The sequence below is a fragment of the Balaenoptera acutorostrata genome, chromosome 2 (genome assembly GCF_949987535.1).
Source record: "Balaenoptera acutorostrata chromosome 2, mBalAcu1.1, whole genome shotgun sequence".
Lineage (NCBI taxonomy): Eukaryota > Metazoa > Chordata > Mammalia > Artiodactyla > Balaenopteridae > Balaenoptera > Balaenoptera acutorostrata.
The window spans coordinates 62,354,920-62,375,508 of NC_080065.1; the positions used below are offsets into that span (position 1 = coordinate 62,354,920).

Here is a 20,589-nt window from a genome sequence, read left to right on the forward strand (position 1 = left end):
CTTATGGTTAGTAATTGCATGGCCTACCTTTTCCCACGATTTTAGTTTTTTTAATTAATTAATTAACTCTGGCTGTGTTGGGTCTTCGTTGCTGCGCGCAGGCTTTCTCTAGTTGCGGTGAGCAGGGGCTACTCTTTGTTGCAGTGCACGGGCTTCTCATTGCGGTGACTTCTCTTGTTGCGGAGCATGGGCTCTAGGCATGCGGGCTTCAGTAGTTGTGTCACGCGGGCTCAGTAGTTGTGGCTCATGGACTCCAGAGCGCAGTCTCAGTAGTTGTGGTGCATGGGCTTAGTTGCTCTGCGGCATGTGGGATCTTCCTGGACCAGGGCTCAAACCTGTGTCCCCTGCACTGGCAGGCGGATTCTTAACCACTGCGCCATCAGGGAAGCCCTCCCATGATTTTACTTTTAACCTATTTGTTTTTATACTGTGAGTAGGTTTCTTATAGACAGCATATAGATGGGTTGTTTTATAAGATTTAAAGATTCTTTTGATGGCATGACACATCACAGTGACACTCATATAGCTGAAAGGCAGAACTCTGTTACTTACAGGTCCAAAGGAGAGCAGGCTGCCCGTCAGTGCCACACAGGGATCTGCACCAGGGGTAACAGCAAGCTGGAGCTGTAGAAGACATTTTACGTATGGTAAGTTGCATGGGGTTAGCTAGGGTTTTCAGGTTCCCAGTGGATTGGCTGTTTGAAATAATTTCAAGGGCTCTGGGGCACAGGGGCTGCCCCAAGTTGGCTGGTGTCTGGTTGCTGGTCAATTAGGGCTGGTGTATGGTGGCCAGGAGTGTGAAAGTCCCTAAAAAGGAAGTGATTGGGGTGTGGATTTTACCAGCTGCTCAAGAAGGGGAACTGACTGGCCTCTAGCCAGGGCCTCAAGATTGGGTCAAGACAGCATCAAAAAAAAAAAAAAGCTATACGACATGGATTTTTCTTCCTCTCCCCACAATCAAGTGTGATAATGTCTACATTTAATTGGAGTGTTTAGCTAATTTTCATGTAACTTGATTATTATTATGATTTGGTTGAAATCTATTATCTTGTCATTTGTTTTCTTTTTTTTTTCTTAAAGATTTTTTGATGTGGACCATTTTTAAAGTCTTTATTGAATTTGCTACAATATTACTTATGTTTTTATGTTTTGGTTTTTTGGCCACCAGGCATGTGGGATCTTAGCTCCTGACCAGGGATTGAACCTGCACCCTCTGCATTGCAAGGCAAAGTCTTAACCACTGGACCTCCAGGGAAGTCCCTTGTCATTTGTTTTCTACATTGTTATTTGTTCTCTTTTCCCTCTTGTCCTGCCTCCTTTTAAATTAATTTAGTATGTTCTATGATTCCATTTAATCTCCACCATTGGTTTAATAGATATACCTCTTTGTTGTTTTTAATTTTTAAACATTTGCTCTAGGGTTTACAGTTTATGTCTTTAACCTATCACAGCCTCCATTCAAATAAAAGTATATTTTAAGAAACTTAAAACAGAATACTTCCATTCTCCAGAAAACCACCCATTCTTTATGCTACTGTCATAGATTCTACTTAGTGGTTTTAAACCCCATGATATGTTTCAATTTTTAGAAATTTAAATAATTATCCTTTAAAGAAAAATTTTAAATAAGGAAACCATGTCTTCTATAATTATCTATGTATTTACAGTTTCCAGCATTCTTCATTCTTTTGTGTAAATCCAAATTTTCATTTAGTGTCAATTTACTTCTACTTGAAGATCTTCCTTTAACATTCTTTTGTATTGCAGGTCTGCTGGCAATGAATTCTCTCAGCTTTTGGTTGTTTGAAAAGCCTTTATTTTAAAAAGGTATTTCTGATAGATGTAAAATTCTAGGTTGAACTTTTCTTTCTTTCAGTGTGGCTTGTACAGTTTCTAATGAGAAGTCTGCTTTAAATTTTATCTTTGTTCTGTGTGTACAGTTTGCTTTTTTCCTCTGGCTGCTTTGAAGATTATCTCTTTTTTTATTGATTTTTGGCAATTTGATCATGATTTTCTTTGTTTCTTTTACTTAGATTTCATTGAGATTCTTGGATCAGTGTGTTTATAGTTTTAATCAAATCAGAAACTTTTTTGACTATTCTTTCCTCAAATATTTCTCTTGTAACCCCTTCCCCCATTGCATGTATGTTAGCTTGATATTGTCCCATGGTTCACTGAGGCTCTGTTCAATGTTTTCTTTTTTTTTTTTTTTCCACTCTATGTTTCAATTTGGGTAGTTTCTATTGCTACATCCTCAAGTTCACTGATCTTTTCTTCTGCAGTATCTAATCAGTTAATCCCAACCAGTATACTTTTTATTTCAGATATTTTTCATCTCTAAAAAACTCCCATTGATCTTTATATATCTTTCATTTCTCTTCCCATCAGGTCCAGATTTTCTCTTATATCCTTGAGCGTATGGAATGTATTTATAACAGCTGTTTTAATGTACTTGCTGCTCATTCTATCACCTCTATCATTTCTTAATCCGTTTTTAATGACTGATTTTTCTTCTAGTTAAGGTCCCCATTTTCCTGCTTCTTCATATGGCTAGTCATTTTTGACAGGATGCCAAACATTGTGAATTTTATGTCACCAAGTGCTGGCGTTATTTTCTTTCAAAGCATGTTGAACTTTTTCTGGTAGGCAGTTTAAGTTACTTGTGGATTAGTTTGATCCTTTTGAAATTTGTTTTTTCGCTCTTTTAAGGGAGTTCTAGAGTAACCATTATCCTAAAGCCAGTTTAGCCCCACTTTTAAGTCAAGGTCCTTTTGGGATCTCTACTGAATGCTCCAGGTAGGTATTCAATGAGACCTCTCCACTCTGGTGGGTACTTGAAAGGATTTCAGCACTGTGAGAGCTGAGATTTATCTCATAGCTCTATTTCAATTATTCTTTCCCATTGTTGCCCAGTGGAATTTCACCATATGCATAAGCAGATGGGTGCTCAGCCTATCAAGACAGACCCTATGCAGATTTCTGGATGTCTGTGTAATTCCTGCCTTTTAAGTACTCTGCCCTGAAAATTTTAGCCACCTTGACCACTCCAGACTCCAGTCTCTGTTTAGGTTTCTCCTTCCTGTCCCACAGTCTGGGCATTGTCTCCAGGCAGAAAACCAAGATGGTAGTGAGGCTTACCCAACTTGTTCCCCTTTCCACAGGGATCACAGTTCTGTGCTGCCTGTTGTCCAATGTCTGGGAGCAGTTTTTTCCTATTTTTTTCCAGTTTTCTAATTGTTTTGGTGGGAAGGTACTTCTGGATCATCTTTCTTTATTATCAAAAGATAGGAACAAGTAGGTGCCTCACTCTTAAGTTTGAGTTTCCAGCAATGGATGACCAGATTGAGGGAACCTCCACTATGAAACAGAGACTAAAACAAAGGGAGAAAAAGGAACCAAAGAAAGCACACAATGCAGGGAACGGAAGAAAACGTTAAAAAAATTTATAATTAAAACCCTCAAAGGGATCTGAGAAGATACTCCATTGCTGAAACCACAAAATATCATAAAAATTTTTTTTTAATTCAGAGAATAAGGTTTTTATTTTTTTAATTTTTAAAAGGAGTTGATTTCTTTTCTTCTCTTTCTTTCTTTATATATTTTTGGCTGCATTGGGTCTTCATTGCTGTGCACAGGCTTTCTCTAGTTGCAGTGAGCGGGGGTTGCTTTTCGCTGCATTGCATGGGCTGTAGGCGTGCGGGCTTCAGTAATTGTGGCACATGGGCTTAGTAGTTGTGGCCTGCAGGCTCCAGAGCGCAGACTCAGTAGTTGTGGCTCACGGGCTTAGTCGCTCTGCTGCACGTGGGATCTTCCCAGACCAGGGCTCGAACCCGTGTCCCCTGCATTGGCAGGTGGGTTCTTAACCACTGTGCCACCAGGGAAGCCCAAGAATAAGGTTTTTAGAATTAAAAACATGCTAGCAGAAATAAGAATGTCACTAGAAGGTGACAAGTATTGTATCAAAAATACAATAGAGGAAATGTTTCAAACAGCTGAACAAAAAGACAAGGAGGTAGAAAATATGAGACAAAACTGTTACAAGATTGATCAAGAGAGCCCAAGTTTTCAATCAAGAGGACCTCCAGAAAAAGAATCGAAAAAAAAAGGACAGGAAATTATGAAAAAGGAAAAGAAAATTTCCCAAACTGAGGCGTATGGACCTCTAGATTTAAAAGGACCACTAACTGCCCAGCTCAATGAATTAAAAAAGGATCCACACCAACGTAAATTGTGACAAAATTTCAGGACACCTGAGTGAAAGAGAAGCCCTCAAAAGCATACAAAAGATCAGGAATTAGAATGGCACAGAGACACAGGAAGTTAGAGGACAATGGGCAAATGCCTACAGCTTCTGAGAGGACAGGATTGTCACCTGGAATTTCATACCCTGACAAACTACCAGCCACATGTGAGAGTATAATGAAGACTTTTTCAAACAGGCAAGGCAACAAAAATTTTATCTTCTATTCATTCTTTCTCATGAAGCAACAGAAGGATGTGCTCCATCAACTCAGAGTGTAAAGATACAACGTCTAGAAAATGGGAAACTCAAACAGGAGACTGTAGGAAGCCCCCAAACAATGCTGAACAGAAGCTGCAGGGTTACAGTTGTACAGCAGCCGAGAGATCAGTCAGTGCAGGTCACAGAGTAGGACAACTCCAAGGGATTGTTTAAAAAAAGGGGGGGGAACCCATTATTTACTTGATATGACTGTCCTGCAAAGAGCATGATTTAGCGTGTTATTTAGAATTATGAAGGCAAATATGAAAAAATACGAGAAGATTTGAAAACTGTTCTTCTGGGTAGTGGGAATTGGAGATCAGGAGGACCTTGGGGGAGGTGACTATTATTTTTGTTTTAATCTTGTATTTCTATTTGATTTTAAAAATTGTATTCATGTAATTACTTCAATACAGCCAAAAAAAAAATGTAAATGGTAAGAGGCCTAGAAACTGAAGTTCACAAATACCAAAACTACTCCTGGCTCAAATTCTTCCCTGATACGCTAAGGGATGTGAGTGTGATTGCTGTGTGAGGTCAGAGCGTGGGGCTCGGACTCCGAGGGGTCACCTCAGGTCCAGAGCAAAGTCTTCCAGCCCTGCAGGTCTGGACCTAATATAAAGGGATACTAGACCCCCTGAAAACTGGCGTACCATGTGAATTTATGAGAGACTGTGGCAGAAGCCCAGTTTAGTAGTTTATAGTGAGAAATACAACTGTCCAGGATGCTTGGCGATCCGTGTAGCAAGTCTGCACATCCTCTTTCTTTAATAGAGGAACACACTCCAGAAGTCCAATTACATTCAGAACGTTGCTCGATAAGGAGGGACTCAAAGTGAAGGGCGTTACACAGTCCTCAGAAATATTTCAGTAAGATCACGAAAGCCTGGTAAGTCATGCTGCTCCTTTAATAGCTACCAAAGATCAGCAAACTTTTTCTGTAAAGGGCCAGATATTCAATGTTTTCAGCTTTGCAGACCATCTCTGCTGCAAACAGTTAACGCAACGGTTACAGAGGAGCCACAGATGGCATGTAAACAACAACGTGGCCGTGGCCCAACTTTATCTGGATCCATGCAGACGAGAGCTTGGTTAGCCCTGCCTGTCAGACCTCTGTCCCCTGACAGTCTGAGAGACTTACGAATTCCTTTTCTTTTTTTTTACTTTTATTTGCATTTATTTTTTGCAGCATTTATTCCCGGGCCATAAGGTTTTGTTTCTTCAGTTTCTTCTGGGATATCTTTTTCTTCCGGGCAACCTCCTCTTCTGGTTTAGTAACAATCTGCTCTTTTTCGGTAAGGATCATCTCAATGTGGCAGGGAGAGCTCATGTATGGGTTGATCCGACCACGAGCTGTGTAAGTCCTGCGCCGCATCTTGGGGGCTTTATTCACCTGGATGTTCTCAATGACCAGAGAATCTACAACTAAGCCCTTAAGTTCAGCATTACTCTCTGCATTTTTGAGCACGTGCAGTAACAATTCAGCACTCTTTTTGGGCCACCAACCCTGCGTCCAGCCCCACTGTTTGGCCTGGGCACCCCTACCAACCCCACCATTGTAACGACAGAACGGCACACATTGCTTCTTTAAAGTGACATCCTTCAGATGCTTGGTGGCTTTTCGGATATGCATGCCCTTAATGGCCTGGGCAGTTTCACGAGTGTTCTTAAAGTGAACATGAAGATTTGAACCTCTTGACTTGCATGATTTTGTGGGGTTTTCTGGGTCAAGTGAATAGCGAACCATTTTTAGAGGTAACCTCAGGCCGCTTACCAGAAAAAGGAGACTTACAAATTCTTATTCTCTGATTCTCCTTTCTTTAACTTTCTTCATTTCAATAATCTCATAATGTCTTTAACCTCTGAGACTAGAGAAAAACTGATCTAGTTTTAGTTCTAAATGATAGCATCTGGGTTAGGTAAAGGAAACTTCTTAAGGTCAATAGTGGGTCCGCCTCCATATCAGCTTGCATCAAAGTTATTTGGGGGATGTTTTTCACAGAGGCAATGGGGCATACCAGTGAGAATGTAAGTTCTCCTGTCTTTCAGAGAGCAGAAATTTCTTCCTTCCTCTCTTGCCTCCACCTCCCCTCCCTTGTTTTAAGCCTCTATAGTTTTGGTCGCCATTGCTAGACTTTTCTTTACCTACATGGTAGACAGATCTTTTTGAGATACATCATCATAAGCACCGTGTGATATGCAGCTTTCCTCTGAAATGTGTTTGCAGTATTTGTGCTCATTGGGAGAAAAGGCTGCCAGTATCAAGTGTGAACCAGTGTCGAGCTGAGTTGTACAACTGGTGAGCTGCGTTCACAGTCATTTAGGCCCCTTCTGGAGGGAAAGCACACAGCACACACTGAAGGGTGTCTGGGCCAACCCTTGTTAAGATGCTTCCTAGACCCTGCTTCAACCTCATGAGAGGGCATGATGCTATCCCTAAATGATAAAGGAAAGTATTTTCCTTATCCCCTCGGAGTTACAGAGCCCATAACCCAATGCCAGGCACATTTTCAGAGGAATGGCAGAGGGCCAGATAATTCCAGAACGGTAATTGCTCACTTGTCCTAACCCCCAGTATTAATTCCACAAACCAGCTTGCTTGGGATTTTATCCTGCGATTACCCAGGATATGTTTTTGAACCACTTACTCTGTTTTAGAAATTCATGTCTTATTGATCCAGAGCATTGGCTTCTCACGGATCTCCGGGCCCAATGAGAGTTATAAATTTGAAGGAGATTTTGGTCATTCATGTACTCATTAACAGGCCAGCTGCTCTGGAAAAATAAAATTTCATCATTTAGGAAATATTTTACACCCTCTGTGTGCCAGGCACTGTTCTAAGTGGTAGGAACTTCGCTGTTAACAAAACAAAAATCTGTGCCTCGCTCTAGTAAAACTTAAGTTCTATGTGGTGGAGAGTGAGGGAACACACAAAATAAACGAGTCAGGTGGTGATGAGAGCTATTAACAAAAATAAAGTAGGACAAAAGGATAGACATTTAGGGACTTCCCTCGTGGTCCAGTGGTTAAGAATCCACCTTCCAACACAGGGGACTCAGGTTTGATCCCTGGTCAGGGGGTCTTGGAACTTTTCTATTCCAAGTCCAAAGGATTAATGGATGCCAAATAGACAAATACAGAATCTGAGAACTAAGATCCCACGTGCCCATGTGCTACAACTAGAGAGAAGCCTGCAATGAAGAGCCCGTGAGCCCTAACGAAGACCCGGAGCAGCCAAAAAAAAAAAAAAAAGGAGTGGGGTGGACTTTGCTGGTGGTGCAGTGGTTAAGAATCCACCTGCCAATGCAGGGGCACACGGGTTCGAGCCCTGGTCTGGGAAGATCCCACATGCCGCAGAGCAACTAAGCCCGTGCACCACAACTGCTGAGCCTGTGTGCCACAACTACTGAAGCCCACGTGCCTAGAGCCCGTGCTCCACAAAGAGAAGCCACTGCAATGAGAAGCCCATGCACTGCAACAAAGAGTAGACCCCCGCTCGCCACAACTAGAGAAAGCCCGTGTGCAGCAATGAAGACCCAACACAGCTAAAAATAAATAAATAAATTAATTAAAAAGACAAAAAAAAAAAAAGGATAGACAGCTGGGAGGGGTCGGCATGCTAGTTAGATGCGTGCTCAGGGAAGCCTTGCTTGGATGTCGTGACGTCTGAGCAGAGACTTCAATGTAGTGAGAGAGGAGCCATGTGGACACAGGGGAAGAGGGCTCCCGGCAGAGGAAACAGAGACTGTAAAAGGCCCCAAGGACTGATCAGTCTCAGTTGTACCCACGGGATTTCAATTTATGAAGGTGACGGAGTGATGACGTGGAAATGCTACTGCCATTGAAAAACAAATTTATTGTTTACAGTTCCTGGGGGGATGGTGCATGCCACGCCACACAGGGCCACACCGGGAAGAACCGGGTTCGGTCACAAGGCAGAAGTGGAGTGAGGGGAAAGCCTCCCTGCCAGAGCCTTGAATGGGGTTTCCACAGCAAAGGCAGAGGAAACAGCAGAGGCGTGGCTAGTTTGAGTAATGTAGGCGGGCTCTGGCTATAGAGGTGGTCACTGGCCCTGGGGTGATTTAGGGCAGGGGAAACATTGGCTTGGTGTGTGAGAGTTAGACAAGGAGGTGGTTCAGAGCATGGGCTCCAGATCACAGCGAAGGGTAAACAACTTTGAGCTTTAGTTTGGTGCTGTGATTAATGGATGCCAAATAGACAAATACAGAATCTGAGAAAACACAGAGCATTATCATGTAGGGCCTTGCAGATCATGTTAAAATTCCTACAGTGGGAAAGACAGATGCATCTGGGAGAGTCAGGAATCCTCCCAATCACCAGTGTCTCTGTGAGGGTGACAAAGGTGAGCGCCAACCGCTTATACTCAGTTTTTAAGATTCTTACTACCTCCTGACTTATTTTAGGCTCTATCCCTACGCTCATTTGTACAGCTGCTTACAAGTCTGCTTACAAGTCTTAGCTGACCATTCTTGGTATTATTTAGCACATTTTGCTTTTTCTTTTTTTTTTCTGTTCCAAGTCCTATTTTTGTTTCTGTTCCAAGAAAAGTAACAGCAGAATTTGTACCCATGGACTTTCTAGAACAAGACGGATGATGGCAAAGATGCCAGGGAGAGCCTATGCTTTGTGATTTGTCATTAAGCTTTCATTTCATGGAAGAATGTATCATGAGATTCACACTCACATACAAGGACAATTTAAGGTTCATTTGTGAACTTACAGATGCTTCTTAAAATAATTAAAGATGTCTCTCAAAGCCTGGCTGTCTGACCAGCTTTGTCTTTTGTTCATTTGTTTTCACCACAATTAAAAACCACAGCAATTATTCAAATGCAAAGAACCGTAATGGCAAGAACTGAGGTTTGAGCCTTGGAAAATGAACATTTTGCTTCCCACTTGCTGCATGCTGGCTTATTTCATCTGCTGAGAGCAAAAAGGCTAAATAAATAGTGTCTTCCTAGAGCTGCCTCAGTTCAGATGACAAAGAAACATCAGTTGTAGATTCAGTCACAGAAAGCTCAGAATTTGATTCATTTGGCAGGTATTGGTTGGGCATTTACTGTGTGCCTGGTACACACAGAGGACGTAGTGTTGAATGAAACAAACATGGTCCCTGGCCTCATGGAACTTAGGTCTAGTGGGGGAGACATTTAAAAAGGAAAAACAGGACTTCCCTTTTGGTGCAGTGGTTAAAAATCTGCCTGCCAATGCAGGGGACATGGGTTCAAGCCCTGGTCCCAGAAGATCCCACCTGCCGTGGAGCAACAAAGCCCGTGCGCCACAATTACTGAGCCTGCGCTCTAGAGCCTGCAAGCCACAACTACTAAGCCCACGTGCCACAATTACTGAAGCCCGTGTGCCTAGAGCCCGTGCACCACAACGAAGAGCAGCCCCTGCTCGCCGCAACTAGAGAAAGCCTGTGCACAGCAATGAAGACCCAATGCAGCCAAAAATAAAAAAATCAAAAAAAAGGAAAAATACCTAATGAAATTTATAACTATAAATTGTGCTATGTGCCAGAAAGGAAAAGTAAAGAGGGGAATGTAATTTAGACTTGGAGGAGGTATCTAAGGAGGCCTCTTTGAAGAAATGTTACTTGATCAGGCCCTTAAAAGATGAACAGGAATTTCCAGTTATCTATTACTGTGGGATAAACCATCCCAAACTCAGTGACTTAGAATACCATTTTATTATGCTCAGAAGTTCTATAGGTCAGGATTTCAAACAAGTCATGGTGATTGTGGCTTATGTCTGCTCTACAATGTTTAGGGTCTGAGCCAGGAAAATGTGAGTGTCTGGAAGTAACTCAGACAACTGGGGGCTGGAATCATCTCTAGGCCACCTCATGCGCATGGCTGGGGCTGTATTGGGCTGAATAGTGGTTCCCAGAGAGATATGTCAAGTCCTAATCCCCAGTACCTTGGCCTTATTTGGAAAAAGGGTCTTTGAAGGTGTAATCACAGTTAAGGATCTTGAAATGCTATCATCCTGGGTGTAGGGTGGGCCCTGAAGCCAATAACTGTTGTCCTTTAAGAGAAAGGAGAGAATTGAGAAGAGGAGAAACATGGGGGAAAGTGATGTGAAGGTGGAGGCAGAGATTGGGCTGATGTGTCAACAAGCCAGGGAATGGCAAGGATTGTCAGATACCACCAGAAATTAGGGGAGAGGAATGGAACAGAGTCTCTCTTAGAGACTCAGAGCGTGGCAACACCTGCCGACACCTTGATTTCAGATTTCCGGCAGATTTCAGAACTGCAAGGGAGTGGATTTCTGTTGTTTTAAGCCCCCAAGTTGGTGGTAATTCATTATGGCAGCCACAGGAAACTAGTATGGTGCCTAGGCTGGGATGACTCAAAGGATGAAGCAGCTACATGTGGCCTCTTTATGTGGCTTTGGCTTCTCATAGGATGGTGACTAGGTTCTGTGATGGAGCTTCCTGAAAGCAAGTGTCCTAGGACCATGACCTTAAAGAGACCAGGGCAGAAGCTGCAAGGTTTCTTCTTACCTAGCCTCAGAAGTCACATTAAAGTCACTTCTGTCATATAGTCACAAGCCCAACCAGATTCAAAGAGAGGGGGATATAGACCCCATCTCTCAGTTAGAGGTGTGTCAAAGAATCAGTGACCACGTTCTAAAACCACCTCAAGGAGTAAGTTATGTGTCCCAGGGAGTAGAGTGGTCGAGATCCGTAATGTCCATCCTGGCAGCTGCAAGTCACGTGTGGCTGTTTAAACATAAATTAATCTAAAATTAAGTAAAATTAACAATTTATATTCTCAGACATACCAGCCACATTTCAAGTATTCAATACTTGTAGCTAGTGGTTATCATATCGGACAACACAGATAAGAACATTTTCATCATGCAGGAGGTGCTATTGGACAGCCCTGCCCTAGACTGAGGGAACAGCATGGGTCAAGGCTCTGAGTTGGAAAATAAATTAGCTTATAAGCAAAATAGAAAAAAAGTTGGCTGTCAGGGCTAGGTCTGCTGCTGTGTGCCCACTGCACACGTAGCTCATAATAGGTCCTCACAAGGTATATGTGTTATGAAGGAACACAGGCATAACGCTGCAGTATACCCTGTGCCAGGCCAGAGAAGAGTGGTATGAGATTGGACAAGTAGACAGGGGTCAGATCGCACCGGGCCTTTCTGACCATTTAAAGGAGTCTATATTTTATTCTAAGTGAAATAGAACTTGCCCAATATATTGCTTTGTATTTTGAATATTTATGAGAGGCCTAAAAAGAAGCAGACTTATTGTGGTTAGTTGGTATATTTGTTAGTAAAAGGTTCTGCTACAAGAGACAGAAATCCAAAAGTCACAAAGGCTTCACCAAATTAGAAATCTATTTTTCTCTTAGTTTACGTAAATGTCGGCTGCTGTCGTTACCGGAGCTGCTCCAGGTATTTGCTCACAACCCCCCAACCCTCACCTTTAGCAGGAGTGTCCTTGCTCAAAACCTGCCAACTCCCACCTTGGGCAGGAGTTAACATAAATCTTCAAGTAAAAGGGTCCAGAGATAAGAAGGGAAGCTACAGACAAAAAACCAGGTAGAACCAGCTGGGACTAAGATGGCAACGAATCTGACCTCTAACAGACCCTGAGTCTCATTACACCTTGATTTTACTACATTAGCATATTAAATGACATACCTACCAGCGACCATGACCGGACATTAAGGACCGAAAAAGAATAAAAAGGTGGTGGCACCCCACTCCCTTGGAAAAAGCCTTTCCCGGTAAACTAATTCATATGCTTCCCCATCATTAGCCTCACTCCTCCTCCCTTTACTCTTTAAAATTAAATCCCTCTCACCAGCGGGGTGAGAAGTTGATCTGAACTTAGTTCCCGTTTCTCCATTCTTTGGTCACTGAATAAAGCTTGTGCCGTGTTGATCTCAGCTTCCGTCGTTATTTGGCTGCTCGAACACGAAAGGAAAAAGAACTCTCCCCCGCCAAGGCAGAGAGCCTCAGCTCTCGGGCTAGGGCCCGAGCAGGGTCCATAAGACTTAATTCGGTAACACTATGGTGACTCTACAGTCATCAGGAACCCAGGCTATTGGTTGAGGCTTCCACCTCATTGTCTAAGATGTCTACTTTGATCCAGCTATTATATCTGCTTTCCAGCCAGTAGACAAGAGAAAAGGGGAGATGGAGAGCCGCTGCCCCTCATATCCAGGGAGAGCTCACAGCCAGATCCTTAACTTAATTACCTTTGCAAAACCCTTTTTTCCAAATGAGGTCATATTCACAGTTACGGGGGTGAGGGCTTAGACATCTGCTCGATGTAAGGACACTACACCCCACTGGCCAGTACTTTGTCATATGACCACACCTACCTTGCAAGAGAGGCTGGGAAATATAATCTTTATTCTGGGGAGCATGTGCTCAGCTAAAAAGGAGAGTTCTATTACTATGGAAGAAGCAGAGATAAGATGTAAGGGGCAGCAACTATCAATCTCTGGCATCATTGTGAAACAGAAGGGAAGGGGGCAGGGCACAACCTTTAAAAGAATGACCTAGCCATTGAGGATATGACAAAGACTGATTAGAACAAACTAGGTCCAAGATGGTGGAAGATTCCACTTCTAGTAGACCTTAAGCCTCTTTATACACTTGTTTAATACATTAGCATGCTAAATGACAGTTTTGAGGCTTATCATAAAAGGCCAAAAAGTGGGCAGTGGCCCAATTCCTGGAAATCCCCACCCTTTATCCAAAATAGTTGGAATAATCCTCCCACTCATTAGCCTATGAAATTACCCAGCTCATAAAAACTAACCACCCCATATTTCAGGGGCTCTCGCCCTCTGAGATGGCCCATGCTCTGTCGGTGGAATGTTTTCCTCCCAAGGCCGTTCTCACCTTTTGAGATGGACTGCATTCTCTCTACGGAATGTGTATCTCTCTAAATAAATCCACTTCTTACCTATCACTTTATCTCTCACTGAATTCTTTCTGGGATGAGACATAAAGAACCTGAGCTTCATCAAGTCCTGAGACCAGGTGTGTGATGTCAATTAAAAGACTGTGGGTTCGAGTCCCAATCTGGGTTGTGCGAATTTCAGTTGTATGCACATATGCATTTGCATTTCCCACTAGAACACGAGCTCCTGGAGGAGAGGGAGCCAGTTTTAGCCTCAATCCCCAGCATCTAGCATATAATAACCCATCACTGATTGTGTGTTAGTTGCCTACTTGCTCAATTTTAAGGTTGTTTACTAATTCCAACATCTTTTTCAGAAAGACGTATTTCCTAGAAGCCACACGTTCTTTTCCCCTCTACTTGCTGGAAGTATAAGGGGACTTTTCTCTAGTCTCCACCCTGAGAATCTGATGCAGCTTCAGGAAATAAAAGAGTAGAGGTCCCCTAGAAGTACCCCCATCTCCACCCCCATCCCCACCCCAACCCTTGGAATTTTTAACTCTCAAGCTAGTCCACCCTGAGCCTCCAGCAATTTGTCACTTACATTGAAGCGTTCCCACTGGTACTGGCTCCGGCTGTGGACTTGTGCTCCTGGTAGGTTGTGATTCTCTGTATTTTCTTGTCTCTCCAATTTTCAGGGTGATGGTTGCCTTGTGACCTCAGTTTTCTGAGGGATCTAGGAAGAGTTGCTGATTTTCAGTTTGTTCAGCTTTTTTCTTTTTGAGATGAGGATTTGGGAAGTGGAAGGATTGGTAGGGGGAAAATAAAAGAGAGAGAAAACGCAAGTGACAGCAAGGAGAGGCAGGAAGCACAAAGAAGGAAGATGCTTACAAGCCAGGAGCCCCACCTTCCTGTGGCCACCTCACTTCCTCCAACTGGCCAGGGATTCATGCAACTGACCACCCAATTCCTGCTGCTGCTTCAGCCTCCAAAGTAGTATTTTTCAACTCTGACTGTTCATTAGAATCAGCTGGGGAGCTTTTATAACTCCCTGCACATAGGTCTCCCCTAATTAGAAGCACCTTAGGGGGCTCTAATGTGCAATTGGTTTTGAGAACCAGTGATCTAGTTTCTTGCTACTCAAAGGGTGGTCCACGGACCAGCAGCATTGGCACCACCTGTTAGCTTGTTAGAAAGGCAGCATCTTGGGACCTACCCTAGACCTACCGAATCAGAATTTGCATTTTAACAAGATCCACGTGGGATTTGTATGCATGTTTGAGAAGAAATGACGAGGTGAGCCTCCTATACCTCCACTTCTGGTTGTCCTCATGAAGCAGCCAGCTCCCTGGGAAGTGCTATGTGAACTAGGCATCCTGCTGGTCGTATCATAGCAGTGGAGAAGTCCAAAGCAGCCAGTATAGATGGTGTGCCTGCTGTGATTCCCCAAGGCTAATATATTTGAAACGGAGAGAATTAGATCACCCAGCAGCAGGAGGGGCTTGGGCCCTTTAGTCTGAAACACCAGTGCTAGGTTCATTAACTTCTGGGTCCACCAGAGTCAAATCGTTCTAATTGAATATGTTAGAGTTGAAGAGTTGGGGTTAGCTTGGAGGCCGGGGTTGGAAGCAGGCAAAAGAGACTGAGCAGAGAAGCAAATAAAGCAAGAGGCCAAGAGGAATGACCACTGGGACAAGGAAGTGAGGGGAGGAAGACTAGAGGTCATCAGTTTCGGGGGGAGGAGGAGCACGGCAGTGAGGCTGGTGGTCTCAAACAGGAATGCCTGGGAGTGGATGACTAGAAGGGGAAATGCAACAGATGGTCCCAAATGCCGACTCTACCTGAAGGTAGTCCTTCAACCGTTTACTTCGTAAGCTCTTGTTGCCTTCTTCCCTACAGGATCTCAGAATAAAATAATAATAGGCATGTGTCTGGCACTTTACTGCTCACAAGGACTGGAGTATAAAGTACAGGTAGGGTGCAGGGGCTAAGAGCTTAGACTTTGGAGCCATATGGCCTGAATTCCAACCTCAGCTCTGCTATTTACTAGCTGATGATATTGGGCAAGTCAGCTGACCTCCTTGGGGGTGCTTCCTCATCTACAAAATAAGGGTGATAATGGCAACCAACCTTATAAGGGTAAATGAGAATGGATGCAAAGCAAACAGAACATGTACACACATATATGTGGTATATTATTTAATGTGATATATGTGTATATTAAATAATATAAACAAGGAGTTGGGACCTGATTCTTCTGACTTCTTCTGTTTGAGGATTGCCCACCATTTTGTGTCAGCTCTCTAGGTTCCTTCAAGAGTGCTAAATGAGAGAACACTTAAAAAGTTATTTTAACTAAATCACTGTGCAGACCTTGTTTGGATCCTGATTTAAACAAACAGTGGATACAAATATTTGATACAACTGGGAAATTTTGAAAATGGACTTAGTGTTAGATATTAAGGAATTATTCTTAATTTTGTTAGGTATGATAATGGCGTGGAGGTTATGTCAAAAAAAAAGATCCTTAGCAGTTAGATTACATTCATATCGAAGTATTAGATCAAGCCATCTAATATTGCCAATATTTGACCATATAGCTTAAATATGGACAAAACAGGCATTTGTCTGGCACCTTACTTTTTACCAGGACCAGTGCATAAAGCACAGGGGCTAAGTGAAATAATATAACGTCTGGGATTTTCTTTTGAAATATTTCTAAGGAAAAAACGGTGGAGGGATAGACAGATGAAACAAGATTGTCAAAATGTTAATAATTGTGAGGCTGGGTGATGGACTGTGGGAATTCATTATGCCAGACTCTCTACTTTTGTGTTTGTTTGCAACTTTCCATAATAAAATTATTTTAAAGTTTTGTTTGATGGTTTCTTTTTTGTTGTTGTTGTTTGTTTGATGGTTTTCGACTGTGTATTAGTATTTTTGACTACAATGGAAAGAAACCCAATTTAATCTTGCTTAAACAAAAGAAGGGATTTAACAGGGCTGGGATTTAACTGACCAGAGGGCAGCATAGAGCTGGTCTCAGGGAAGACTGGATTCACTGCCTTGAATACCTTGAGGACCCTCTTTGTCCTTTTCTATTTCTTCTCTGTTCCGTTTGGCACATTAACTTCGTTGGCTGGTACAAACTTGGCCAGGTGGTGGGGTGGAGAACAGCCCTTGAGGTATATCCTTGGGTTTTGTGATCAGAGAGGAACAAGAGGTTCTTATCCCTGGGCAGGAATTTGAAAAGTCCCAGGACCCCCGATTAGCTTAGTTTAGGTCATGTGCCCACTCCTCAGACCACTCACTGTGGCTGTGAGGGACTATAATTGGCCCACCCTGGGTAACCTGACCACCTTTGTAGCCAGGAGGGCTGTTTTCTGAAGACTTGGGAGGGATGGGTGGAGGGACAAGGGCTGAGCAGACAGAAACAATAGCTACCTTTATAAGGTTTCTGGTTATTTGTACTAGTTTTTAGATTACAATCAGCCTTTGATCACAGATCATGTCTTTTTCCTTTCCAGTGTCTGTCTCTCCCACCCCCAGTTTTTATTTTAAGGTTTATGGAGCTGGTTGCAAGTCTTGTTGAAAAAAAATTAGCAGTTTCCATCTCTTCCCCCGTTTCCCTTCCTCAGAGACTAGTTTCAGTTCTCTGAACTGGTTCTTTGGCTTTACTTGCACGTTTCTGAATGACATCCTTATACTCCTACACTTGATGTTTCAGTCTTAGGCATTGCCTATTGATCACCACCATGGGAGATGATTTTGATATCTTTCACACACACCCACACTCCCCACCCCATGTGTTCACACTTTTTATCTCCCCAAGTTCCCAATAAATTATATCAGCATCGTGTTGATTAGATTAATATATAAATAGTACATGATTAACATTATATGATTGTGACTATGAAAACAGTACCTCCAGTTAAGCCACAGCTGTACCACTCACTGGTCTCCTTTGAGTTCATAATTTTTTCCCACAGACATTTATTCAGTCCTTAATCCTCAATGGTCTAATTTGCTTCTAAATAAATACACTCAGATTTACGAGGTATTCATTATATTCATCATCCTGAAGAAATCTCTAAAGCTTTCTGACCTACTCCAGTCTGAACTGGTTGCCATTTCCATTGGTACCCACCTTTCATCCTAGGATGTCCCTTCACCATCACCCTAGGGATCCCTTTCACCTCTTTCCATATTGGATTCCATATTTCCTGCACAAGTGGTCTTCTCAACAACAGTGAGTGAAACTACCTGTAAAACTGGATTAATAATAACCCTGAATAAAAAAATAATTAGTAGCCATTAAGACAAAATTAAATAATGGGTGAATGATTGCAATGTCCTAGAAAAACATCGTTTAAGTTAGGGATCATGTTCTGCTGTTAGTAATAGAGAAGTGAGGTAACAGTAGCTTAAAGTACATGTCAGTTTTTTTCTCCCATAAAAAAAGACTGGAGGTGGGTAGTTTTGGGTGGTTCAAGTGGCATATTTTTATTCTATCCTTGCCTTATAACTTACACCCTCATGGTTTTAAAATGGCTGCTGAAATTCCAGCTATTACAAACACATTCCAGGGAGTATGAAAAAGTAAGGGAGGTGGGGGGAAGGCAAGCTAGGTAACCCACATTTCAAGTGTTTTTCAGCTGCCCCATGCAATGACTTCTGCTTTTTCTCATTTGCCACCATTAGTTGAAAGTGACTACATATTTAATTTCATTTAAAGATCAAAAAAGAGTAACTATGGTTCAGGCATCCAAAATGGAGTTGGATGGCCATTGTGGATGTGGTTTCAGACACTTTCCTACATCACTGAGAATCTGAATCTTCTCTGAATTATATCAAACTCAAGGACACCACCAGCCATTTTTAAAACAATATCTGCTAGCTGCAAACTTGTAGCTTCAAAGTTCTCTCCCTCTTCGCAACTGTGTAATCATTTCAGATCCCAACCAACCCTTGCTTAACAAACACTCTTACTTCTTGTCAGCTTCAATCCTAATTCATGACAATTTATCTAACCTTGTGGGTTTTTGCCTTTATAAGCCTCCCCCATTTTGTAGTCCCAGGGAACAGTAGTCTTCTTGAAACTGTGTCTCTCTGGCTGCAGTCTTAACAACTGCCCAGTAAATGCCTCCTTATTTCAGTCAGGTCTCCTTTTCTGAAATTTTGGTTAACAAGAGGAAGGCTGGGAATCAACAGTTGGTCATATTGTTGCTCAGAATTAAACCACAGAAGCCAGGGAGAATGGATACTAGAAGGAACTAGCAACTTTTAGATCCTTCCTGGAATGGAGCAGTCATCAAAATTTAAACTTCGAGAATAATACTGTTCTGAAAGAGCTCTTTACTAACCATACATTAAATACCTTCTTTGATCTGTTAGAGGACTGGCTGCATCCTTGCTTTAGGCAAAGGTCTTTGCTTACCTTTGAGAATCAGACTAGCCATTCATCAGAATAAATAAAGACAATTTATTTCACATAGGTTGAGGCTGTAGTTGATATACACCAACCGAGTGTCCTATACAATTCCTTGAGAGGGAGATTTGCAGCATATATAAAAACCAATAAATTTTTAAAAATCCATTCTCTTCAGGATTATCATTCCTCGCTCAGAAATAAGGAAGTGATTCAAGGAAAGAAAAAGATGTATGTATAAAGCTGTTCACAGCACCATTATTTATGACAGAAAGAAAAAAGGAGTTTACAATCCAAATGTCCTACAATAAAGGAAGGACTGAGTGAATTATGGTATGACCATTAGATAGCCATAAAGACCATGCAGCAACATGGGAAAGCGATTGAAAATATACTGGCAGTGGGAAGAAACAAAAAATGGATATGGGTATGGATAAGATTAGAAGGGCATTCAGAGAACTATAATGGTTTTGTCAGGATGTTAGAATTATGAATACGAATGATTCGTTTAAATTTCCTTTATTGTTCTATAGAAAACAACAGCAATATCAACAACAAAAAAGTAAAATAAATTTACCCAGGTCATTGACCAAGATTTTTCCTCAGATTCTTTCCTATTTGTCCTCTGCATGATTTTGTCCACAATGCTCCCAGGAAGGACAGTGCTACTCTACGTGAAGGCCATACCTGAGGTCAGGTGAATAGTCTTCCTGTGGCTTTTATGCATCTTCGTGGGTTGACACACTGATCATCTGTCTCTGAAGCACAGCTCAAGCTGTTTATTATGCATTATCATAGAAATTTTTTTCCAAGTAGTAGGAATAAATTTGCAATCATCTACTTTCCCTTGCCAAGGTTTCTTCATAATCGGTTTCATGAAACTAGAAGCCAGTTGTCCTAGTTTAGATGCAGATTTGTAGGCACCAAAGGGAATTAAAAATATATGGAATTGCTAATCTGGGAATCAAGCCTATGGGTCTTCAATATGATGCTGTATACCTACCCATCCTACCACTGCCACTACCAAAAGCAATCCAAATTCTCTCATGGGATTACATAGTTGTCCAGTTTGGCAAGACCTAGAATTAATCTTAGGTTAAAGTAGATGTTAATTTTTTTTATATTGAAGTTTCCTAAAATGGCCCTACTCCTTGAGATGGATTGTGATTTATGAGTGTAACATGCATACTCCTTGTCAGCTAGGGAGGCTGGGGACTGTTACAGCTTTAGAAAGTGTGATAGAAGAAAACTAACTGACCAGGGGGATTTTCAGAGCAGGGGTGGGAGCGTGGGGATCAGTGATGACAAATGCTCCTCAGCTCAGTAGAGCTGGAAAAGATGGTGTTATTCAGGACACAGGGAAACTCATCCAGAATCACTCACCAACCGAGCCTGAGGATACTGGCAGAGCCAGGGTCCTCATGTTCATGGGGCTTACAACCAAGGCAGGCGTCCTGGTGCAGAAAGAGTTGATTTTCCAGGGATTGAGGGATGTGAGATAAAGAGCTCAACCTACTCCATTGAGAATAAACTTCCATAAAGTAATCAAGGAAACAAGAATATTTATCTGGATAGTTAATCTTAGAGGAGAAACTAACCTGAAGGAGAATGAAAACAGAGAAATTCCGAACGATTCTTTGAGATTTTGCCAAATTAAATTCAAGTTTGTGTGCCTAGGTTCTGTGTACAGAGCACACACTGAATTTTTTTACTCTGATGTGAAATTAACTGTGCTCTTCAAATATTGGGCAAGGGTCATCAACTGAAAG

The 20,589-nt window shown here is 42.1% G+C and overlaps 1 protein-coding gene across 1 annotated transcript; it reads right to left on the bottom strand.

The window, feature by feature from the left end:
* Positions 1-5,693: 5,693 nt before the first annotated feature.
* On the bottom strand, positions 5,694-6,248 carry LOC103012009 (60S ribosomal protein L17-like). Its single transcript, XM_057541073.1, has one exon. The coding sequence runs from the start codon at positions 6,246-6,248 to the stop codon at positions 5,694-5,696; it is 555 nt and encodes a 184-aa protein (XP_057397056.1).
* Between the last annotated feature and the right edge of the window lie 14,341 nt (positions 6,249-20,589).

Coding starts and splice junctions, on each gene's coding strand:
- LOC103012009 (XM_057541073.1), bottom strand. CDS start 6,248: ATGGTTCGCTATTCACTTGACCCAGAAAACCCCACAAAATCATGCAAG.